At 40.7% G+C, this 21,180-nt stretch overlaps 4 protein-coding genes across 8 annotated transcripts; 1 reads left to right on the forward strand and 3 right to left on the reverse strand.

Moving 5' to 3' along the window:
- Positions 1-123: 123 nt before the first annotated feature.
- On the reverse strand, positions 124-4,981 carry LOC109624895 (myosin heavy chain, embryonic smooth muscle isoform-like). Of its 3 annotated transcripts, none has more exons than XM_069531303.1 (12): positions 4,892-4,981; positions 3,800-3,844; positions 3,465-3,623; positions 2,862-2,973; positions 2,498-2,548; positions 2,306-2,383; positions 2,127-2,183; positions 1,937-1,996; positions 1,321-1,385; positions 1,083-1,218; positions 825-889; positions 124-691 (listed from the first exon to the last, which is right to left on the reverse strand). In XM_069531303.1, coding segments are annotated over exons 1-12 (1,017 nt in total). In that variant the 5' UTR covers positions 4,894-4,981; the 3' UTR covers positions 124-504. The 3 variants fall into 3 exon arrangements, with proteins under 3 accessions (XP_069387404.1, XP_069387405.1, XP_019935377.2); XM_069531304.1 differs by lacking the exon at positions 4,892-4,981 and adding an exon at positions 4,711-4,815; XM_020079818.2 differs by lacking the exon at positions 4,892-4,981 and adding an exon at positions 4,711-4,806 and having other exon boundaries at positions 3,800-3,859.
- A 298-nt stretch (positions 4,982-5,279) lies between these two features.
- On the reverse strand, positions 5,280-8,799 carry zdhhc24 (zinc finger DHHC-type containing 24). Its single transcript, XM_020085665.2, has 3 exons — positions 8,240-8,799; positions 7,329-7,606; positions 5,280-6,887 (listed from the first exon to the last, which is right to left on the reverse strand). Exons 1-3 carry the CDS (start codon positions 8,542-8,544, stop codon positions 6,595-6,597), a joined length of 876 nt encoding a protein of 291 aa, XP_019941224.1. The 5' UTR covers positions 8,545-8,799; the 3' UTR covers positions 5,280-6,594.
- A 1,476-nt stretch (positions 8,800-10,275) lies between these two features.
- On the forward strand, positions 10,276-14,291 carry LOC138411367 (protein starmaker). Of its 2 annotated transcripts, none has more exons than XM_069531364.1 (11): positions 10,276-10,381; positions 10,891-10,941; positions 11,019-11,172; positions 11,329-11,406; positions 11,507-11,591; positions 11,803-12,294; positions 12,398-12,539; positions 12,901-13,710; positions 13,796-13,945; positions 14,026-14,060; positions 14,138-14,291. In XM_069531364.1, exons 1-11 carry the CDS (start codon positions 10,284-10,286, stop codon positions 14,230-14,232), a joined length of 2,190 nt encoding a protein of 729 aa, XP_069387465.1. In that variant the 5' UTR covers positions 10,276-10,283; the 3' UTR covers positions 14,233-14,291. The 2 variants fall into 2 exon arrangements, with proteins under 2 accessions (XP_069387465.1, XP_069387466.1); XM_069531365.1 differs by having other exon boundaries at positions 12,943-13,710.
- A 778-nt stretch (positions 14,292-15,069) lies between these two features.
- Positions 15,070-21,154, reverse strand: pola2 (polymerase (DNA directed), alpha 2). 2 transcript variants are annotated; one of them, XM_020086405.2, is made up of 19 exons: positions 21,050-21,154; positions 20,827-20,931; positions 20,157-20,278; positions 19,950-20,035; positions 19,761-19,818; positions 19,504-19,613; positions 19,169-19,368; positions 18,780-18,868; positions 18,299-18,451; positions 17,928-17,990; positions 17,735-17,786; positions 17,439-17,557; positions 16,990-17,028; positions 16,728-16,801; positions 16,493-16,601; positions 16,235-16,341; positions 15,975-16,031; positions 15,761-15,887; positions 15,070-15,413 (listed from the first exon to the last, which is right to left on the reverse strand). In XM_020086405.2, the coding sequence occupies exons 2-19, from the start codon at positions 20,909-20,911 to the stop codon at positions 15,264-15,266; spliced, it is 1,800 nt and encodes a 599-aa protein (XP_019941964.1). In that variant the 5' UTR covers positions 20,912-20,931; positions 21,050-21,154; the 3' UTR covers positions 15,070-15,263. The 2 variants fall into 2 exon arrangements, with proteins under 2 accessions (XP_019941964.1, XP_019941956.1); XM_020086397.2 differs by having other exon boundaries at positions 20,827-21,137.
- Between the last annotated feature and the right edge of the window lie 26 nt (positions 21,155-21,180).

Raw genomic sequence — 21,180 nt, forward strand, 5'->3', positions numbered from 1 at the left:
GAAGATTTATTAATTAAAATATTTAATATGATTTTAAATAGATTATGCAAAAGCTATAGGACAGACTTCCATGGATGGATGGATGAAGGATGGATGAAGATGAAGAACCCATTAAAGTTTGGCGCACATCTGGATCAGGGAGCGGATCCAAGATTTTAATGTTTTTCACCACTTTTTATAAAATTGTGGGATATAGAGTTTTTGGACATTTTCCCCAGTTTCCCCAGATAATTATCTGGATCTTGATGAACACATTAGGCACAAAACATTAGGCGTATTTAGAAGGCTGGTATCGATTAGTAGGTGAAGTTGGTGCAGCTTATTGAATTTACAGGGACTGTTGGGCCTTGGCTCTGCTGAGTGCCTTTCTAGTTAATGTTGTATTTTTGCAGAAATTACTATATTAGCAAGAAAGCCTTATGATTTGTTGTGTAGAAAACAAAAGCTACGAAAACAACCCACATTGATGCAGATAAGTTGACGTCACTTTATAAGAGGTTAAGATCAAACAGGAGGTAAGCCACCATAGTGCACACTGCAGTAGGGCTGCAATATCACACGTGCACCATTCCAGAAAGTGGAAAACAAATCACTGTTTCCTGACGTCACAAAGGCCAAAACCAGGAGCAAGAGGACGCACATCATGAAAAGTCCTGCTCTCTGAATGGCTGTTTGTGAGATTCCTGACCACCTTAGATAATGGAGAAGCCAAAGAGTCGAGAGCGCAGAGAACAAAGAAGAAAAGAAAAGAGCAGCATCAGCATATGATACAGAACTACAAGTCTGTCTCTATCATACGATCATTTATATATCAGAGCTACAACCTTTTGGTCTGAAGATCTTCTTCGAGACTCTGAGGTTTCAGCAAGTCCTCGGTCTCAGTTTCCTTCTGCAGCAACAACACCAGAGATCATTAATCAACTGATTTATCTCAATCTACTGGAACAAAGCTACTTCAGAGAGTGGGCTTTGAAGAGGCACTCTAGTGGTCACTTGTGGAAGTAAATTAAAAAGGTGGTGAATGTCTTAGTTCCACATTTTTTAAGAGTCAAGAGTCTAAACATAGAAGTAAGACTTCATACATGTATTAGATGTGTGGAGTCTGACATGCTTGTCTTCACTTCATCTGAAGAAGCCAGTAGCTTAATTTCTTCTAAGAGGGACAGAGGGGGACTGAGCGATCCATCGTTTTCTTCCGTCAGGTCACTCAGAGCAGAGCTGGAAACCAACAGCAGACACACAATCCAGTGTTGAGTGCACACAGATGTGTAAATTGTGACAATCACTGAAAGGAAAGAGGATTTTGTGTTTCAGAGTTACAGTAAGGCCTCATCCTGTCTGTCCTCCCACTGCTCTCTCAGCTCCTGATTTGTCCCCCTGAGATCCTGGAGCAAAGAAATCAAAACATCTGTCAGATGATGTCGCAGATTTATTCCTACACTGCACATTTATTCATCTGTAAACAATACCAAGCTGTTTGTTGTGAAATGTGTCAGAATTAAAGCGAGAGGAAGTAATTAAAAGCTGCAGCTCACAAGATGCAAATTCAGTAAAATATCTATCATTTCTCAACTTCGTTAAAGTCAAGACGCATATACTTGTTCTGTGAAGTATTTCTGTAGGTCTACTGAGGCGATGAGCAAGTTTACCTTCAGATTCATTTCTTATTTTAGTTTAAATCATTGATATGATCAGTGGATTTAAATATAATAATGTTTGTGGTTAAACTATAAAATATTAAGCTCCAATTTCTTTGCCGTAAGCGTTTGATGTCTGATCTTAGGAATCAATGCCAATTTTTTCGATGCCAATATATAATTATCTGAATTCTGTACTCCCTAATATTGTCACTCCCAAAAATCCATATTGGTCAGGCTCTGATGATGAGTATGAAATTATGTGGTGTGTTGAAATTTTATAAAACAAACATCTTAACCTTTATGATGATTGAAAACTCTTCGACTGTTTCCTCCAAGTGCTTCAGTTGCAAGTTTGACTATCACGAAACACAAACATTGAGAAATATGATGATCAAATAATGACAAATACAAAACTGTCAAGACAAAGATCATATTTAGAAACTTTTGGCCAGTCGCTGCCCAGTACTGATTCATCTCTGTTCGTACCTGATGAAGACTTTCATCTCTCTGCTGCAGCCCAGCATTAGCCTCCTCCATTTCAAACTGAGGAAACACACAACATAACAAATAAAGAGCTGTACATTGACAAAGTAAAATGAGCAGTGATAGGATGAATGGAAAGTGAACAATAATTCATCGTCTCTGAGTTGAATCCTTTGTTTTACCTCAAGGGTTTTCATTGCAGCCTTGAACTTGCTCAGGCTGATCTTGTCCTGCTCTCTCTCTTGCTGGAGGTTCTTCAGCTGAAATTATTTAAAGATGGAGAATGTTCACATTTATGTTCTACTTACAAATGTACTGGTATACTGCATGATGACAGACTGGAGCTGTTGTGTGAAAAGAAACAGAAATTACACCTCTGTGGTTAGTTTCTTATTTTGTTCCTTCATCGTGGTGGATTCCTCCTCCTGCACAAAAAACACAACATGAAGAGTCAGCTGGAGATTTTTAAAGTTCTCGCCTTTGTCTACCTGATACCTATGACAACGTGACTGCTGATTTATATCTAAATCCTCTTATGACCTGGATTTAAAGGATGAGAATATGGTTTTGAATGTGAAAAATTACAGGTTAGTAACTATCGCACTGAACTCACTGTTGAGTAAAACTACCAATAAAAGTCACATCACATCCATGTGACTAAGCTTTCACTAAATCTAAATATTTTCTGCAAACACCAGAAATACATATTGCAACACAACAACAATTATGGTTACCCACCATTTTCTGGATCTCTTTTTCACTGCATCTTTTTACATCAAGGTCATTGGTAACAAGGAGCCTGCAAGGTTCTTCTTCAACTTCCTGTGCTTCACTGATGAGCTTCTCCAGGCTGCAGACACACAAACAAGCTCCTGGCAGTTACTCAGTGTTACAGCACTGCCGCTAAAGCACTCATAAAAAAACATTGAATGATAAAGGCAAATTTAAATTACACATTCTGATGCAGATTTAAATACAATTCACATACAAATCTGCTGGGCCAAAGATGAGGACCTAAAACAGAGCTCAGAGGAGGAATATATGAATAAAATAGGACAAGAAATGGAGCCTTGTGGTATTCCACTGGGGGTGAGTGCAGTGCAGTGGAAAAATGTGTTCTAATATATTCTGTTATGGTGTGATGGTAATATATTGTTGGCTTGAATACCAACAGCATGCATAATAAAAAAAGACAGACTGTTGATCAGATCAACTCAGATCAGAGAGAATTATACTGTAGATGATGAACACGAACTAAAAGATGATTGCAGTGACAATTTGAGGTCAAACGGTCCAGGGACCATTCTGCTAATTTGTAGATGATAATGAGTGACAAGTTACACTTTCACTTGTTTTTTGAGGGTGACGTTCTCTGAGCGCAGCACTGCCATATCATCATCTGCAACATCCAGCCAGTGCCTCATCGTAGTGTTCAGCTCCTTCAGCTGGCTCTGACTGTAATCCAGCTCAGTTATTTTCTCAAGCATCTCCATTGGTGTCCTGCACAAAAACACACACACACACACACACACACACACACACACACACACACACACACACACACACACACATACACACACACACACACCAGAGACCAAGGTTCATTTATTGCTATCAAGTCAATCATATAGTTGTACAGTTTGTGTGTGAAGGTTTGTTCAGTGAACATCACTCACATATTTTCCTTTGTGATTTCCATCCTGGTGGTTTCCTCCTCTCTCCTGCTTGTGATCAATGTATGAACAATTCCCGTTATAAGTGACACAGTTTTTAGGAAATATTCTCCATTCTTCTTCTGTCCTTAATTGATATAGTATTAATAGTGTTTATGGAGTAAAGCTCTGTATTGAACTAGACTAGACTAGCTTATCTTACTGGTCTACCTTGCATTAATTATTTAAACAATTTAGAATTGACATTTCAAAAGACTGCAGGGTTTCTGCAGGATTTAAGGTATACACTGATGAAAACACACTTGTCATTTCCTTCCAGCTATGTGTGACAATAATTCCTAATATATAAATATCACTACTTCATGAAACACATGCTTGATCCACATTTGCAGCATAGCATGGAAATGGACAGATAAAAATAAAAATCTATTAAATACAGGAAATACAACAGATTAGCCTAGCTTTAGGCTAACGTGCTGTAATGAGAGCTACATCAGCTGAAAAAAGAATCTATCTTTATTATTATTATTACTAATAAGAACACTAATGACAGTATTTCTAATGGAGTTCAGGTTCAATTTCATGCTAGGTTCCATTGCTAATGTTAGCTCACATTGTTTGGTTAAGCTAGCTTACAGCCTGATTGTTTTGAAAGAACACTTTAACTAGATTTGAAAAGTGATGTCAGTGTTTTTCAAGACCTGTTGACATACTGAATATTCATTCATCTTTTTACCCAGCTAGCTAAATGCTAACCACACCACCGCAGCTAACACTTTTCAGCTAACTAACTTAAGCTTGCTCATCAAATCCTGATAAACTCATTTATAAGTTGACTAAAGTATCATACTGCTGAACCCGCCCTGCTGTAAAGTACTACACGAGTACTTCATACTGAGAACAAGACGACTCACCAGCAGTCAGGTCCAAACTAATGAAGGTGTGGAAGCTACATTGTGGGTGAAGCTGCTTCATAAAGCTCAGGAGGCTTGTGTTGATCATAGACTGCACCTGACACAGTCATGGTTCACTAACGAGCTGTTGGTTATTATAAATTCACACATGGAAGAAAATAAATACAAAGTGTCTCCTTACATTCTCCTGAATTCAGATCATGGATATGGGTCCAAAATGGCTGTGCCTGTATTAGTTATGATTATATTTCAGATGGTGACAGCCTGCTAGAGATCATCCTCCCTGAAAATGAAATCAAAAGGAATGTGAATGAGTAGATTATGTTGATAGATGGGCTGCTTCATTAAAACTGGTCAAAGGAAAATGTTAGAATTGTTCTTTGTTTTGTGATCAATCATTTATAATGGACAAATACTAAGGCACACTACTTTAAAATATAAATTTGAAATCCTTGAATTAAAAATCTACAAGTTTCCTGATTGGGTTAAAACATGTAGGTGATCTGCCTTATTGTTTTTTTTTCATTCATGAACTCAATGTTTAAAATGATTTCAACTGCAGGAAAAACTCATTTCAAACCCAAGTTTTATTAACACAACACAACGTACACCAATTTTTAGAGTACAAAATAATAAAGTGAATCATTTTTCAATCATTCCCTTCATAAAGTTTAACGCAATCATCTTTAAATGGCGAAACCAAACATCAAATGGCACAATAGACCCGAAAAAAGAAATTAAGCACAAATATATTGAGCAAAACTACCAATACTGACAAACAAAAGTTTGGATTGTGATGTAATTTTTGTGTTGGACGAGTAAGAGCACCTGTCAAACAAAGGCATAAGATTTTTCCACTACATTTTAAGACTGGGATAATTAAAATGACGAAAAGCAAAGGAGGAGTGTGTGGGGGTGTTGTAATGAGGCAACAAAATTAAAGTTGGCATCAACGCTGTGTTCCCAATCCATACTTACTGAATCGATGCAGGTTTTGACTATGTTGTGTGTTCCAACTGGAAAAGTAATGAAATAATCTGAGTCTGGTGAAACAGTTCCACGAAACATATCAGGGGAAAAAAAATCCAGAACATTTCTGGAAAAAACGTCAATCTGAAGTCTGACATCTGACAGTGCAAGTGTTGTATCACTGATTGTAAAAAATAAACACAAAGTAGGAAAATAGAGTCATGTTATTACACTGTAGGTTTGGTTTAACAGTCGCTGTCTGACTGAAACATGAACAGTTTGATATGAAACATGGGGAAAGACCATTCACATGTGATGTCAATAGATGGATAAATAGATAAATACTGCATTTACTAAATGACTTTACATTTATCTGTAAACTGCAACCTTAGACATCACTGTCAGTATCCAGTAAAAAGTTCAGTGTATTTGTAAAACTCAGCAGCTAAGTCACAACGGCATATAAGAGGCAAATGTCGGTGTACTTTATGATCCGTTCGTCTATTCAGGGACAGTGCAAGCCAAATGTGTGCGCCCCTCACATGTAGGCAGCTAAATGAGCATTTAACATTTTCTTTTAACTTCAGTAAAATACATTCGCGTTTACATATATTTCAGTGCTCAGTACTCCAAAGGAGCTTGAGGCCGGCCTCAATGAGTGTACAAAGGACCTTTGGGTCAAGGTCAATGTACCTTCTCAAGTAGACCCATAAATCCTCAGCTAAATATACAGAGAAGATACTGGTGGGCAAAATCCAACAAAATCTTTAACAACCATATGTTATTCTAGCTTCTTCCCATCCCACCATTTCTCCTCTTGAACTGAGGTGATCTCCCCTGCTGCTGATCCCTAACACCATTAACCATCACCACAAAAGTAAGGACACACAACGTGGTAATCTTCAGTCTTAGCTGTTACCGGGTGGGTTCCAGTGACCCTGTGACTGGGAAGTTTATCCCATCTCCAGGTAGAGGTGATGGGATGAGAGGGCAGAGCCAGCAGAGGTACCAGCGACGGCCCAGGGTGCTGCGCAGGTTGCCCAGGAGTCCCAGATTGTAGGGTCGGCGGGACGAGTACCACTCCTTGGTGGTCTGTCCCCGAAACAGCAGGAAGAGGTGGAAGAAGAAGAATGAGGACACCAGCAGGAAGCCCACCACACATGTATCAGCGATGAAGGCGAAGGCAAAGGCGCGGGCTGAGACCTGGCCTAGGACATAGAGAAGGGACAGAGTCGGTCATAAAACCCCAGGTACAGGCGTAAAGACAGTGTTGCTTTGTATTAATATTAGATAATATAAGATAATAATTAATTAAATGTTTTGATAATTAGTTAAAGAAATGATTTAGTGTGACTTCTCATACTTGTTCAGTGTGGGGATTTGTATCTATTTTATACAAATTCTAAAGTTTATTTTACTTTACAGACAAACATGATATTTGAAGATGTTGCTGATCAGCAGATTAATTGATATTATAATTGATTATTGTTTGGAACCAAATATCAAATGTTAAAAATGGTTGAATAAATTTGACAGTACTTTTTCACAGATTTCTGATCACATTTCTTTCTTCTAACGAACCTGGTTTTGGTGGAGGAGCTCAAGGCCAAAAAAATGGGACAACCAACATGTGAGACACCAGATCTTACCTGAAACAAGCATGATCCAGGGTATGAGCAGCAGCAGGATGCTGTGCAGGCTCAACCCCTCCTTCAGTATGACAATGAAGACCTCGGCGTTCATCAGCGTGGCGTACAGGAGCCCAGACCACATGAACAACAGGCAGCTCAGGAAGAAGCGGTAGTTGCGAAAGCCCACGCACTGGCCGAAAAAGACGCAGTGGTGATCCCGCCGCAGCACACACACTTTGCAGTCATAGCAGTGGGAGCATCGAGGAGGAGTGTGTGTCTCACATGTATAACAATACCTGTGTGAAGAAGAATAAAATACTAGTATTCATTTTCAGAGAAACTGGAACAAATGGTGAATGTGTCTTCACCTTCCTACCTTTGCTGTATGCAAATAATAAAAAAAAGTGTGTCACAGTTAAAACTTACTAAACATGTCCTCCCATAAATACCAGCTTTTGTTGTCAAAAGGTTTTTTATTTCCTTCTAACATATATGTAATGCAATGGTAGACTTAAAACACATTTCCTGCTAAGATTTAAAAAATCTGCACATTCATGTCAATAAAAATACTGAAAGTGTCATTTTTCTGCTTTACTTATAATTGACTGTATCTTTCGTGTATATTTCTTCCTGTTCAATATAATTTCAACCATAGATGATTCATCCATTGAAATTGGTGGATATTACTTTATAACCATTTCTCTAAAAACTAAAACATGAAGGAAAATGTAGTAAAGTAACTATAACAGCCAACAAAAACGTGTATTTATGTGACAGACTTCAGAATCTAAAACACTCAGGGTGGAAGTCATGACTGTTCCACACCAGCCAGGTTCTATTCATTTCTCAAAGGAGGTCACTTCACACACAGGACCCTGTCAGGAAATGTGTATCGATCAAACAGTAAGAAGCCCCTGCTGCTTCCTCACCTCCAGCCCAGGCCTACGCCCTCTCCCCCCAGGAACACCCCCCTGATGCTGGGACTGGTCCTGAGGAAGAGCAGGGCGTTCCAGCAGATGTTTCCCAGCATGAAGTACTGGGCCAGCAGGTGGACCAGCTTCCACCGGGAGGACCACTCCGTCTTCTTCCTGTCCGGCTCCAGCGGAGCCTCGACCATCACCAGGTAGCTCACCTCCGCGGTGATGGAGAAGACCAGGAAGGTGTTGAGGACCACGGGCAGGTGGCGACACAGCCGCTCCACCCGGCAGAAAACTTTCCCGGCCACACTCGTCATGTCTCCCTCTCAACTGTGGCTGTGTGGAGGGACCGGTTTGACAGACACACCCTCGAATAAGCGTCTGTTAGCTTCGTTAGCTAAACAACCGACTCGTTAGCGTCCTGACCGACTTTAAATCAATATAACATTTTCTAAAGTTTCAATCGAACCTTGCACTTCTTCAGAGACAAACTCCTTCACGACAGAGTGAGTGTCAGACGCTGGTTCTCTCACCACGGCTTCTGTCAATGGACGGAATCAGCTCGCGAGTGTTACATGAAAATATGTCCGTGGTGATTCAAGGGACTGTTGGTTCCGCTGGAAACAAAATAAATCTGTGCAATTTCGAAACGTAAAATTGAAAGTGGTAACTGAGCACATTTAATTAAGTACTGTACTTGAGTATTCAGATTTATTATAATATTATATTTGTATCCAACTATATTAATTTGACAGCTATTTGCATATAAAATATATGAAGAATTTCTAAAACATGATGATTTGTTATATATGAAACTACCTGACAGTGTAGAGCTGAAATGATTCGTTAATTAGTTATTATTATTGTTATTAATATTATTATTATTATTATTATTATTATTATCCTGTTTTACCTGCCCAGGGACAACAGATGCAAAAAAAACAAACTAATGTCAGTTGCTTTTGATTGAACACTGTACCTGTAAAAATAAACAACATCCAAAAATCTGGATAATATTTTGATAAAACATGGTTTCAGTCTCAAATTTGATGATTTGCTGCTTGGTAATCATTTCTGATTTAACAAGTTTGGTTGATTGGGGTTATGTAAGATTTACATCAACAAGGCTCTCGCAGTCAGTAACAATTCATAAGATTTATTCAATTCAGATTTCTAATATGATCATATGATTTCACTACGCAGTGAATGGTCTCCACAGCCTCTTCACCCTTCAACCATTCAGCTAGAGCAAGTGAAGTATCATGAACTCCTCAGGCAGACTGTGCACACACTTCCTCTCTCAAGCTGGGAGGACATTCAACTGGTGTCACTTTAGGCTCTGGTTATTGTGATGGACATTTCTCACTATTCTGTGTTTGCTGTTGGCAGATGCTCCCACTTCTGGTCCTTAAAAGCTCCTGAATTATCCATTTTCCTCAACACTGCCCATACACAGTTAGCTCTTTATTGTCTATACAACACTCGATGGAGGTAATGAGGTGTCGGTAAAGAAGGGAAATATGAAAATTTACAGCAGTGCAACTCTCCAGGACTAGAAGTGGGCACCATGAATGGAACATTTTGCTTTACTTCTCTAATATATGTTGCTGAAAAGTAGCTTGATAGAAAGATAGATGTTATTACAATATGATTTCATTATTAATATGTATCAATATAAAAGAGGGTTCACACTCTGACTGGAAGTTTTAATCTTAGAGGCCTTTATAAGAGGGTCAATTCAATATTTAAGTTCCACACCATGTCCAATTGTGTTTAATGGTTTAAAGTGAGGATCCTCATTATGTTCACTGCACTCTTTCACATTTCAGAAATAAAGTTCCATAATAATGTTTTTCAATCTTTTTCAAGCACAGACCTACAGAAATAGTGGAAGTGACAAAACTGGATTATAAATCACATTGAAAAAAATCTCACTCCTGTTTAACCTCTTAACTTCACCCATGATGTGCAGATTGGCAGCATGTCTCTGGACCCTCCCCCCAACGCCCAGACCTTAATCCCTGCTAATCTCTGTATCCACTGAGAGCCGACAGTCATGTCTGCACCGAAGGAGAATTTAATGTCTCTTGGAAATCTGACCGACACTGACAGAAACACTTTCACTACACAAAGACAGCACAGTCTAAAGCACAGGTAAGATTCATGGATGCTGCAATGGAGTTAAAGAATGGTAATCAGGTTTCTTGTCTTCAATATAAATTCAGCAAACACAGTAAATATCCTCTGACAATATTATCATAACAAAGTTTGACTGCTGCAGTCATCTGTACCGTGTTGCCTCTGGAAAGTTTGTTGAAAATTGAGAGTTCAGTGTAAGGTGTGTGTGTGTGTGTGTGTGTGTTTACTTGTACATATATCATTGTGTGGATCATTTGGAGCCTAGACCTTACAGAGTGAAGACATTTTGGTCGGTCCTCACTTTCTGACCCAATGTCAATGGACTGTTTGAGGGTTAAGACTGTATTTTAACGCTAGGATTACAGTAAGCTTTATAGTTTTGGGGGTCAATGTTAGGGTTGGCGTAGAGAATTCATTACATTAATGAGTTTCCTCACTAAGATAGAAGTGTGTGTATGTGTATGTGTGTGTGTGTGTGACACTGTCCTTTTATGCAATGTCTGTTTCTCTTACCGTCTTCACAGGCCAATGCTGTTGCAAGCTGACTTTTCAACTCCTCAGAGTCGTCAGCATCTGTAAGTGCACAGAGGAAACAAGCAAGGTGTTTGTGCATCATACGTAATTGTTTGTCTGACTTGTGTGTTTCATGCAGCAGGGTGATGCATCTGCAGAGGCGCTGGCAGGAGCTGAAGGAGAGAGAGTGTTCAGCCCAGCAACACAACAGGCAGCTTCTGCAGCAGTTTGACAGAGCACAGGATGCACTGAGAGAGCTACTGGCCCGAAACTCTGCCATGAAGACTGTCCGGGTCAGACAGACAGACAGACACAGACAGACAGACAGACAGTGTAGCTCAGGAATACAAGCCTGGCACCTATACTGATTGTGACAAACAGTTGTACTTTATTCCTGCCTTAAAAAATCACATATGCTCAACTTTCATCTTGACCTTTGACCCTTGTAGATGGAGTATGAGAAATACCTGGAGGAGAGCGCCCCCCACTGGCAGCAGCAACTCAAGGAGAAAACTGCTCAAAGGAAGGTCTGAACAATTATCAATATACAGCCTTTAATTTTCAAAGCAAATTGATTCAGCAAGCCGTTCATAAGTTAATGAAACTGGATCCTTGTTTCTTTGACAGAGGATGGAGGAATATTTGAGATCATGCCTGAAGAATTCAGAGGAAGAACAAATGAGAAAATCCTCTGCTGAGCAACTTTTACAAGGTTTGTTCTCTTCCTCACTCACTTTAAGAAAGTATATTCTCACATGTATCATATTTCTTTTAGGGAAATACAGATATTTCATCATTTACTTGACTCCTATGAATCATTTTTACAGCCATGCTGTCCTATCTTGTTAAGATGTTTTACTCTTAGCATCACAACAGGTTCATTTCCACGCACAGTCACATTTAGCATGTATTTCTATTTGCAGGATTAAAGCCACAGAAATGTTCGGCCCTTCAAGAGAACAAACAAAGCAGCCGCTCAGACAACAACCAGGAAGTCTGCACTCATCTGCCCTGTCAGTCTTCCTGGCTCACCCACACTCAACCCCAGTCAGCTAGGTTTCCAACCAGCATGCCCCATCAACCCCAAGGTTCCTCTCTTGTTCCTTCATCTCTCCTCCTTCCTCCCTCCATCCTTCCTCACTCCCACCAATTCCAGCACCTCACCCCCACGCTCGCTCATCATCCCCTGTGGCCCAGGCAGGATCAACCAGACTGGGCTTCCCCTCAGTGCGACAACCCCTGGACTACAGGTGCTGCCAGGTTCCCCTCAGCTTTTGAGGCTCTGTGGGGTCAGCTGCACATGGATGAACCTCCACACGAGAGGTTGGTGGAGGCTGAGACAAGAAGAGCACCAGGAGAGATGGGTGGTGAAAAAAGGAGCAGTCACTGCCCCCAGGAGCTGGACATCAATCCAGGTGGGAAAAGGAAACAAGCATTTATTTCATAAAATGATGTGTACATACAATACATGTAGTGTTGTCTTTCTTCTAAATGTAACTGTCCCTTGTGTGTATCCAGTTCGTCTGTCCAGTGGCCAGGCAGAGAGCAGCGAGAGTGGCAGAGACTCCGGTCAGTCGAGCAGAGAGAAGTGGAAGAAGAGGGAGAAGAGAGGAAAAACAAAGCGTATGTCCTCAGACAGAGAAAGCTGCAGCTCTCAGGAGTAAGTAAATCTACACTGATCAGCCATAACTGTCTTTTTCTTTGTGTATCTTCATTTTATGATCTTTCTATATTTTGATTGTTCTTTTAATTCCATTGCTTTTCTTTCTGTTGAGCACTTTGTAACTAAGTAAGCTGTTCTTTAAACAGTTGTTTATTATTGTTGTTTCTGTTAATAATAATAATAATGATCCCCATTTCTGATTTTATGTTCCGAATCATTATTCTGCCTATTATTTGTTCTCACCTTTGTTGTATGTTGCACAATAAAGTTAATTACATCTTTGCTCTAACATAATATATGTATGTGCAGGGGTGAAGTCTTTATAACAAAATAGTAAGTTGTTTATTCCTGTTTCAAGCTCATCTCAGACTCAGACTTCCAGTGCAATTGTCATTGCTAGAGTCACAGTGGTCCAAAGCTCCGAGAGCGATGCCTCGTCAGGGAAACGCAGGACAAGCGGAGGTGAGAGGACAAAGAGGAGTGGGGGACTCGCTGTGGGATCACCACAAATCGAGAAGATGGGGAATGACACGACCAAGAGTGAAGGAGACTCTGAGAGTCACAAAGAGCAGAGTCACTCCACTGGAGAGGAGTCAGGGAGTCAGAGTGCAGACTCCAGGAGCGAAGATACAGAGAATCTAAGTCCTGTTGAGAAATCAGACAGAGAGGAGGAACCAGAGAGTGATAGTGTGAAGATTGAAAATGGAGATGCAGAAAAAGAAATGCAAGAGAGCAACAGTGGTGCTGAACAAGACAGTGAAGAAGAGACGGATGAGGAAGAAGAGGAACATAAGAACGATCTTGGTGATGGGGGGGAAAAGAGTCAGAGAGATGAAGAGAAAGACGTGAGACATGTGGATGACGACGATGAGGATTCTGGCAGGAAGAACACAACAGAGGAAGAGGAGACAGGAGCAGATGATGAGTTGGAAGATCAGGGAGACGATGAAGAAAGGTTTAATGATGAAGATGGGGAGAAGAGAAAACAGGGTTCTGCCTCCTCTCAGGGTGAAGAGGAGGATGAAAGAGTTGACAACAAGGTATGGGAAGGTGAAGAGGGGTCTGATGAAGAGGAGGAAGGAGAGGAGGAAGAGGAGCAGAGGAGTGACGAAGCAGGAGAGGAGGAAAGCGATTCTGATGACAGTATCATCTCACCACAAGAAAACAGGTAAAATAAAGGAAGTCAATGATTTTCTTTGTAAATGACTGAACCTGACTAAATTAAATATTATTATTATTATTGCTATTTTCAGACTGAAGAAGATTCACATAATTCCAGAGGAAGCAGCTGAAGACGACGACAATGATAAGTCAGGGAGTAAAACAGGATCCTCAGACGGGGATGAGTTCAGTGAGGACGATATCGAGAATCTCCTCGCACCTCAAGAACAAACAAAGAAAATGTGAGTCCAGTTTTTAGGTCTGTGATGGTGAAGACACATCAGAAAATGTTTCTCATATCTTTTTATGATCATATTTTCAGAGGCAAGGACCCGAAAGATGATGACAAGACTAAAGGTAAAGTATCAGTTATAACCCATCACAATGACAGGATGAGATGAAGATTAAAATAAGATGTTCAATTTCTTTTCCAGCAACTTGTGACTACGTGGAGATTTTTCAAGTGGACAATTCAACAAAAACGGACCAACAAAGTGATTCTGATGAGTTTGATCACTTTTACGACTAAATGTGTTTTAAATGCATCTATCAATCCATCATCTATATTCCTTATCATGGAAGAGTCACAAGGGGGCAGGCTGGAGCCAATCCCAGCTGATACCGGGTGTGAGGCAGGCTCCCCCCGTTCAGAGACACTCACACCTACTGGGGTTAATTAACCCAGTGGCAGATCTAGGATTTTTCTAAATCAAGGGGAGTAAAGGGGCCACGATTAACGAAGAGGATCCAATTATAAGTCTAAGAGCCATTTACAATTCCTGAATCTGTAGCACATTCAAGTCATTACTTGTTAACTGTTAGCTCTATAGCTTTAAACAAAGCTACATATCATTAAATACATGCTGAAAATTGTTCCTTGTTCAAGCACATTGTGTACTTTAAAAAATGCTAAGAAAATAAAACATTCTTAACAAATTGTCATATCTATTGTTAATACTTTTAATAAGTAACTAGTCCTCTTTAATACTGACAGGGCAGAGGCACGTCATGGGTCAATTAGATTTCAGATGGGACCAGTGCCCCCCCTGGGCTGCACCTAATTTAACCTAACCCCAGTTCTTTATGAGAAAGAAGGCAAAACTACTGGATCTTATGTTGCATTAAACATTTAAAAATGTTGCATAATTAACATTTAAAATAAAAAAAAATGGATCACCTGGAATAACACCGATATTTTACATTGCATTATCTAGTAGTTTCTAGATTTATTTCTCCTCTGAACAGAACCACAGATATAAAGCTTTAGAACAGGAAAGGAGAAAGGACTGTGAAACAAAAAACATTTACTTACACAAACCACAGGTGAACAATAACACTCTCAGGGAGAAGAAAGTACATAATTAACTTCCAATGTTGACAATAATTTATTGGTGTTTATTTCTGCTGTAGCAGAGAGACTGAACCCACCTTTCCTCCAAAGAACGTACACACCCTCAACATGTTGGTCGTATGGAACTGACTAAACTGTGTGAGGTGGTTTCAAAAGTTCCAAGAGTTGATTGTTTGTGTGACGGTGAGAATGAAAAGTCTGATCTCTTGTTAGATTTTCACCACCTGAGCAGTTAAACAGGGGCTCGCTCTTTTCCCATCCTCTGACGTGGCGTGCTGAATCAGCAGCCTGCCGTAGGTCCCGCCCACTTGGCCTTTTGTTAGCCGTCCAGGATTGACACAGACGCAGCCAACCACATCCTGAGGACATGAGAATACAAGGTTTTAAAAAGGCTCATTAAGATTCTGACAGAATTATATACAGAATAAACAATGCAGAAAATATGTGCATTTGTTTGCATTTGACTAAATATATGTAAAAAAAAAAAGTTCAAGTTCTGTATGTTGGGCTGCATTGTTTCCTTTTATCTATAATTATTTAAAATAAAGTGTATGGTTAAACTTTGATAATATATTTACATGTCAATTGACCAATCTTTTCTTCTGTTATTTAGTTTCACATTCACTCTGACAATGTTGGTTTAGTCCTTAGTTACACTTCCTGTGAATGTGGATGACATGTGCATGTAATGGAGGGAGGTTTGCACCTTTACAAAGTAGCGCAGCTCAGAGGGAATGATAAGAACGTCGGGGGTGAGCGGCATCTGACCGAAGCTCTGGAACTTCTCATAGTCCATGTTGACCTCCTCCACAGGTGGATACAGCGGGTAGTAACTTCACGTTAACACAGAAACAGAGCGGGGGCGTTAATGTTTGGAGTCATCAGAAACAGAAAAGAACAAGAGTCCTCGGGATTCCTACCTCCTCTGTGTCAGAATGTGTTTCAGTATGCGGGAAAATCTGTCTGATCCGGTGCCACTGCAACACAAACCAAAGTAACTTTTAACATAAAAATACAGAGTGGTGATAAATATGAACACATTTATCACTGCAAAGCAACACAGCATTTGTTCATTTGAATTATGTGAAACTTTCCTAAGTCGCATCAGTAACTGAGCTCCACAGCAGGATGAGGCTATGTGAAAATTTAAAATTCTGTTTCGTTATGAATTCTTCCTCACCAGCTGATCTCCTCTGCGCCCATGTGGAACAGGATGTCAGTGGATGTCAAGCCAAAGGTCACACCGTCGATCAGGAGGGTGCAGGGGTCAGGGACCAGGGTGACACGCTGCGGAGTATAAAGAAAAACATACGGATCATGATTTGTGACCAAGCACTTACCAATGACTAGGCTCAAGTCATAAAGACAAGCAGTTAGTTTAGTCTGCATACAGAACACCACCGTGAGGTCTGTGTGTGTGTGTGTGAGAGAGAGAGACCTGAGCCTGGTCCTTGCTGAGGTTTGGCAGAGTGAAGGGAGGCTGTGGGTAGATGAAATGATGGTGGATGTCTCTCTGTGAGGGCACGAACACCAGATGACAGCCAACACTAGATAAAAGCATAGTAAAAAAAAACAAAGGTTTCTGATAAGGACACCGTACATAAATACCATGAGGAGAAATGTGGCTTCTCAGAAGATTCAGAAGTGGAATCAGAGTCCGATGTGAGATTTACCTTTTGGTCCCATCCACAATGCTTTCAATACATCTTAAGAAAATGGCCTCAAACGTCTCAGTCACCTGAGCTTTCTGTTTAAGAAACATCATGACATAACAAATGAACCCTTGAGCCAGAAACTCAAAATAAGAAGAGTGATTTAAAATGCTAGATTTATAGTGCATGTGTCAGTCAAACAATTTTTTTTTAAATCACAAAATATGAGTTCAAAGATCAGCTCTTCTGGGAAACAATGGATTTTGTTCACTGATAAACTGACCTCGATTTGTTCATGTTTGGAATCCAGAAATGGGCCAAGCTGGAGAAACAAAGGGAGAATTAGGAAACACACATAACAGAGGCATTAGAGGATTATACGACAGTGACTGAGTCATTGCATTACCAGAAATTTGGTACCACAGAATAATAAACAATTCTTGATTCCAAATCTGATACTCTTCAGGGGCTGGTGCAAACACGCACACAGTTAAAGTTTATAAATCTTATCCATGATGATCTGCGTTACACACAAAATATCTCCATACACCAGTCTCTGGGTTTTTTCCCATGTGTGGAGATGTTGACGCAGATAAACTTGCAGCCGCCATTACAAGTGTTATAATTTCTTCTTCTCTTCAAGTTTGATATAATAATGAATAACAAGCTACACAAGGAGAATGTTTGTTGAAGAACTGAAGATTATTATTCATTAAGAAAAGGTTATGATACCAGCAGGCAGACATCAGGACGATCTCTGACGATGATACTGATCAGATCCAGCAGAGGGTCAAAGGTCAGAGAGCCAGATGGTGTGTATGGTCCACAAGCCACAAGGACATTCATCGGTTCTGCAAATGCATGAAAAGACGAGGGACTTGGTTGATGTGATAAGAGATAAAACTATGGCACCCCTTTCATGCAGTCAGTTCTTCTCTGCATGAACATGTTTGTTTAATCTCTAGAGAACATCGAGTTCTCAAAACAATTCAGTACGAGCACAGTGCGAGGCAAGCAGTGTTCCTTACCTTCATACATCTCCATTTTCATCTCAGGGGTGTAGAAAGGAAGAGGGACGCCCTAAAAGTTAAAATATATAAACAGACTTAAAGAAGCACTTCATTTTGATTTTAAAACTAATCTTAAAGTAAATGTGGCTTTAAAATGTGTCGTCTTTGTCTCTGTTAACGTGTCAGCCCTTGTTGTTGACTTGTAACTGACCTCATACAGTTTGGAAGCCATCAGTTTTTTTCCTGTTGTGTTCATCCCCTCCATCATCACCACCTGCGAAACGAGGGCAGACAAGGATGAATCTGCTGAATGCGTCCTTCACAGTAGTTTCAGATACTACAAGCAGACAGTTACTGATTCTGAAATCTGTTGTTGGTGTCAGAGTTCTCGGTCAGACGCTGGGTGAGACTCCATCCCAGGTCCTTGGCATGCTCTGTTTCTCTTGGTGGTCACATAACCTGCTGCACAAACTGCAGTGCAGAGGCAAAGGAGAGGCCACCACGACATTCAGTACATTAATTAGTCAAAAACAAATAGTTCTCATACAGCTAACAAGATTTTCACAGTGTCCTTCTGCGCACCTGACCAGGAAACAGGGAGTACTCGTTGAGCTCTGATAGGTCAACGGGTACTTGCTGACCACCTTGCTCTGGTCCCGCCTCCAACAGAACCGACTGTGCGTTCAGTTTGCCGTTACCGTCGCAGCACACCTGTCCCAGCACTGTTATACTGTCCTACAGGTGGAGAGAGAGACACACCACACTGAGCAGCCAGGTAATGATGAGACACAGATTTCACTGTTATTACAATTAACTATTTTAGTAATCTAAAATAACCAATGTGAATTACACAATGAAACTATGGTCACAGTTTTTCCTCATAACAAGACGTTTCTTTCATGACTGATGTAGTTTAAATGAATTAATAGCTAATTTAAAAAAGTTACAACGTTTGGAAGTTAAGTTATTCACATTTGTAAAGCTGTAGTTTCATTTGAAGTCGTAACAATACTCAAAGCTTTTGGTAGCGTCCTACATTTTTTCACAACGATGACATCTTTACCTGCGCTGGCAAAGAGACGGGAGAGAACTCTTCGATGTTGAAGTGAGATTTGAGGCGTTCTCCCAGCTCCTCTATCTTGTCCGTCAACACTGTGAAAGAAAGAAGCAAAAAATCTCTGGTCAAGACTTTGACAGTTGTTAGTTTCTCATTATCATCCACGAGGGTGAATTAGGCTCTCAGTAGTTTCTCTCAGTGCACAGTGCAGTGTCAGGTGTTCCTCCACCCTGATGGCAGGAGTCAAAACTCCACTCACTTGTACCATCTTCACTCCACATCAAAAGTTAGTTACTTTGAATGTATTTAAATGTGTAAAATCATGGGACATTTATTTTTGACAGAAACTGGGGTCTATAATTTAAGACCATGAATAAGGATGTACTGTTGCATACCATTTCGAACATCTCGCAGCCTTTGGAACATGTACTTGTAGCTGCAGTGGAGGGAGCCTTCCGAACCATCCAACAGCTCCAGCTGGACGCCTGCACCTGGAGCCTTCCTGCCGACCCAGCGGGCGCCCTGCACAGCCCCGAACGTGACCACCACCTCCCCTTTCCCTCCTCGCTGGCTGTACTTCTGTGATGGCGTTGCACTGCAGAGAGAGATGGGAGATGAGCAGAGTCAACAAACATTTTAAAGCGAGTCAGTCGAGTGATTCTTTTAGTATCGTGACTCCAAAGTCAAATTGTGTTTGGAGGTTGGACTGTTGATGTGCTCGGCTGAGTACCTGGGAGAGAAGCTGGCAGGAGACAGCAGGAGCCCTGGGCTGGCCAGCAGAGCTGTACTCCTCTTTGAATGAGGGTGTTCAGGAGTGGTCAGTGCTCGTTTCTGAGAGCCCTGCACAGATGAGCGTGGCACAAACATGGTCAGAGCAGATCACAGGAGGTGAGACCATTTCTCTCAGGCATTTCTCTGGACAGCTAGTGAGTCATAAAAGTGCAGAAACAAAAAACCTCAAAGTTTTGTATAAGAATAAACGTTTACCTTTGCAGGAGTAGAGTAGGAATCTAGAAGATCGTCTTCCTCTTCCTCTGCTTTGATTCTGAACAAATAGTGTTAAAGGCTGCAACACAATGACATAATCAAGACAAGACACTCATCAGAGACAACAGGTGGATTCAGAGGGAGAATCTGTTGGAGACTCAAGATTTTTATTTTTATTTTAAAAGATACAAGTCCTGCAGTGAGTGAATGTCTCTGGTTCTGTTTTGACTTTCTTCTTTTCTGAAGCTTTGCTTGGATTTCCTCTTGTTCAAAACCTGCAAAGAACATGGACAAACACTATGAGCAAAATAGTTTCCCTAGCTTCTGGTTAGAGAAACTTTTGTGACCAAGCTAAAGTTATTTTTTTTCAGAGCCTGTACGACTTCACTATGTCACCTCATGCTTGAATTGCTCCAGGGTGTCCATGGCAAGTTTAACATTTCTTGTGGAGCTGTAGGCGACCCACTCCAGCAATATTGTATCTGCCTCTATCCTGCTGCAAATACACAGCTCCACCACTGATGGAGTGAAGAGATGGATGTGAGGAAAACGATGCATGTTTGAATAGACATACATGAGTGTACAACCGTTTTCAGCACTTTAATTTCTTCTACATGTGATCAGTCCCAAATTATTTCTGCAGCATCACAATGAGCCCACACACAGAGCCAACTTCATAACAGCGATAATCAGAGTCAGGAAAAAGGACTAGTGACAAAAACCAATGTGCTGTAAAGTGATCAAGATTTAGCACAATGGCAAATGTTGCTTTGCAGGACTGTGAGGAGATGAATGACAATAACAACATTAACAAAGTAATTGACTGCACACGATAATAGCATAAGAGACTAGCCACATGACATTGCACCTCGGGCTGGACGACATGGCAGATAATTATATCAAGAGAAATGTTTTCTAATATATACTTAAGAATGATATTGTATTGCATGGATGCTGTTCTGATGCTCAGCCCTGTAGGCAGTAGTGGACAGATGGATGTTTACATACTCGCAGCCTCTTTTTAGCCACTTTCCCTCTGAAGAATTAAGCATCGTTAGCCACTTACTCTTGTCGAGGACCGACTCGTCGGGACAGGGAATGCAGAATATGTCCAGCTCGGACTTTAAGCTCTCTGCGGTCACTAGCACCATTGTTCCCCTCGGTGTATTTACTATGATGAAGAAGAAACGTCAGCAGGTCGCTTTCAACTGTCACTTCATAACAGCGACTCGGTCTTCGAGTTGAAGCAGTTAACTCAAAGTTAATGTGGCGGGAGATGTCAGACAAATCTGATCAACGCCAGACGCTCATTTCATTTTACCGCGAAAAGACTAGGGTCGCTGTTGGCGGCCGGAAGCTTCGTCACATCCATAAGCAATAACAACGGAAGTTGTTCTTCTTCGTTGTTTAATGACGGTAG

The sequence above is a fragment of the Paralichthys olivaceus genome, chromosome 9, assembly GCF_024713975.1.
Source record: "Paralichthys olivaceus isolate ysfri-2021 chromosome 9, ASM2471397v2, whole genome shotgun sequence".
NCBI classification, from domain to species: Eukaryota; Metazoa; Chordata; class Actinopteri; order Pleuronectiformes; family Paralichthyidae; genus Paralichthys; species Paralichthys olivaceus.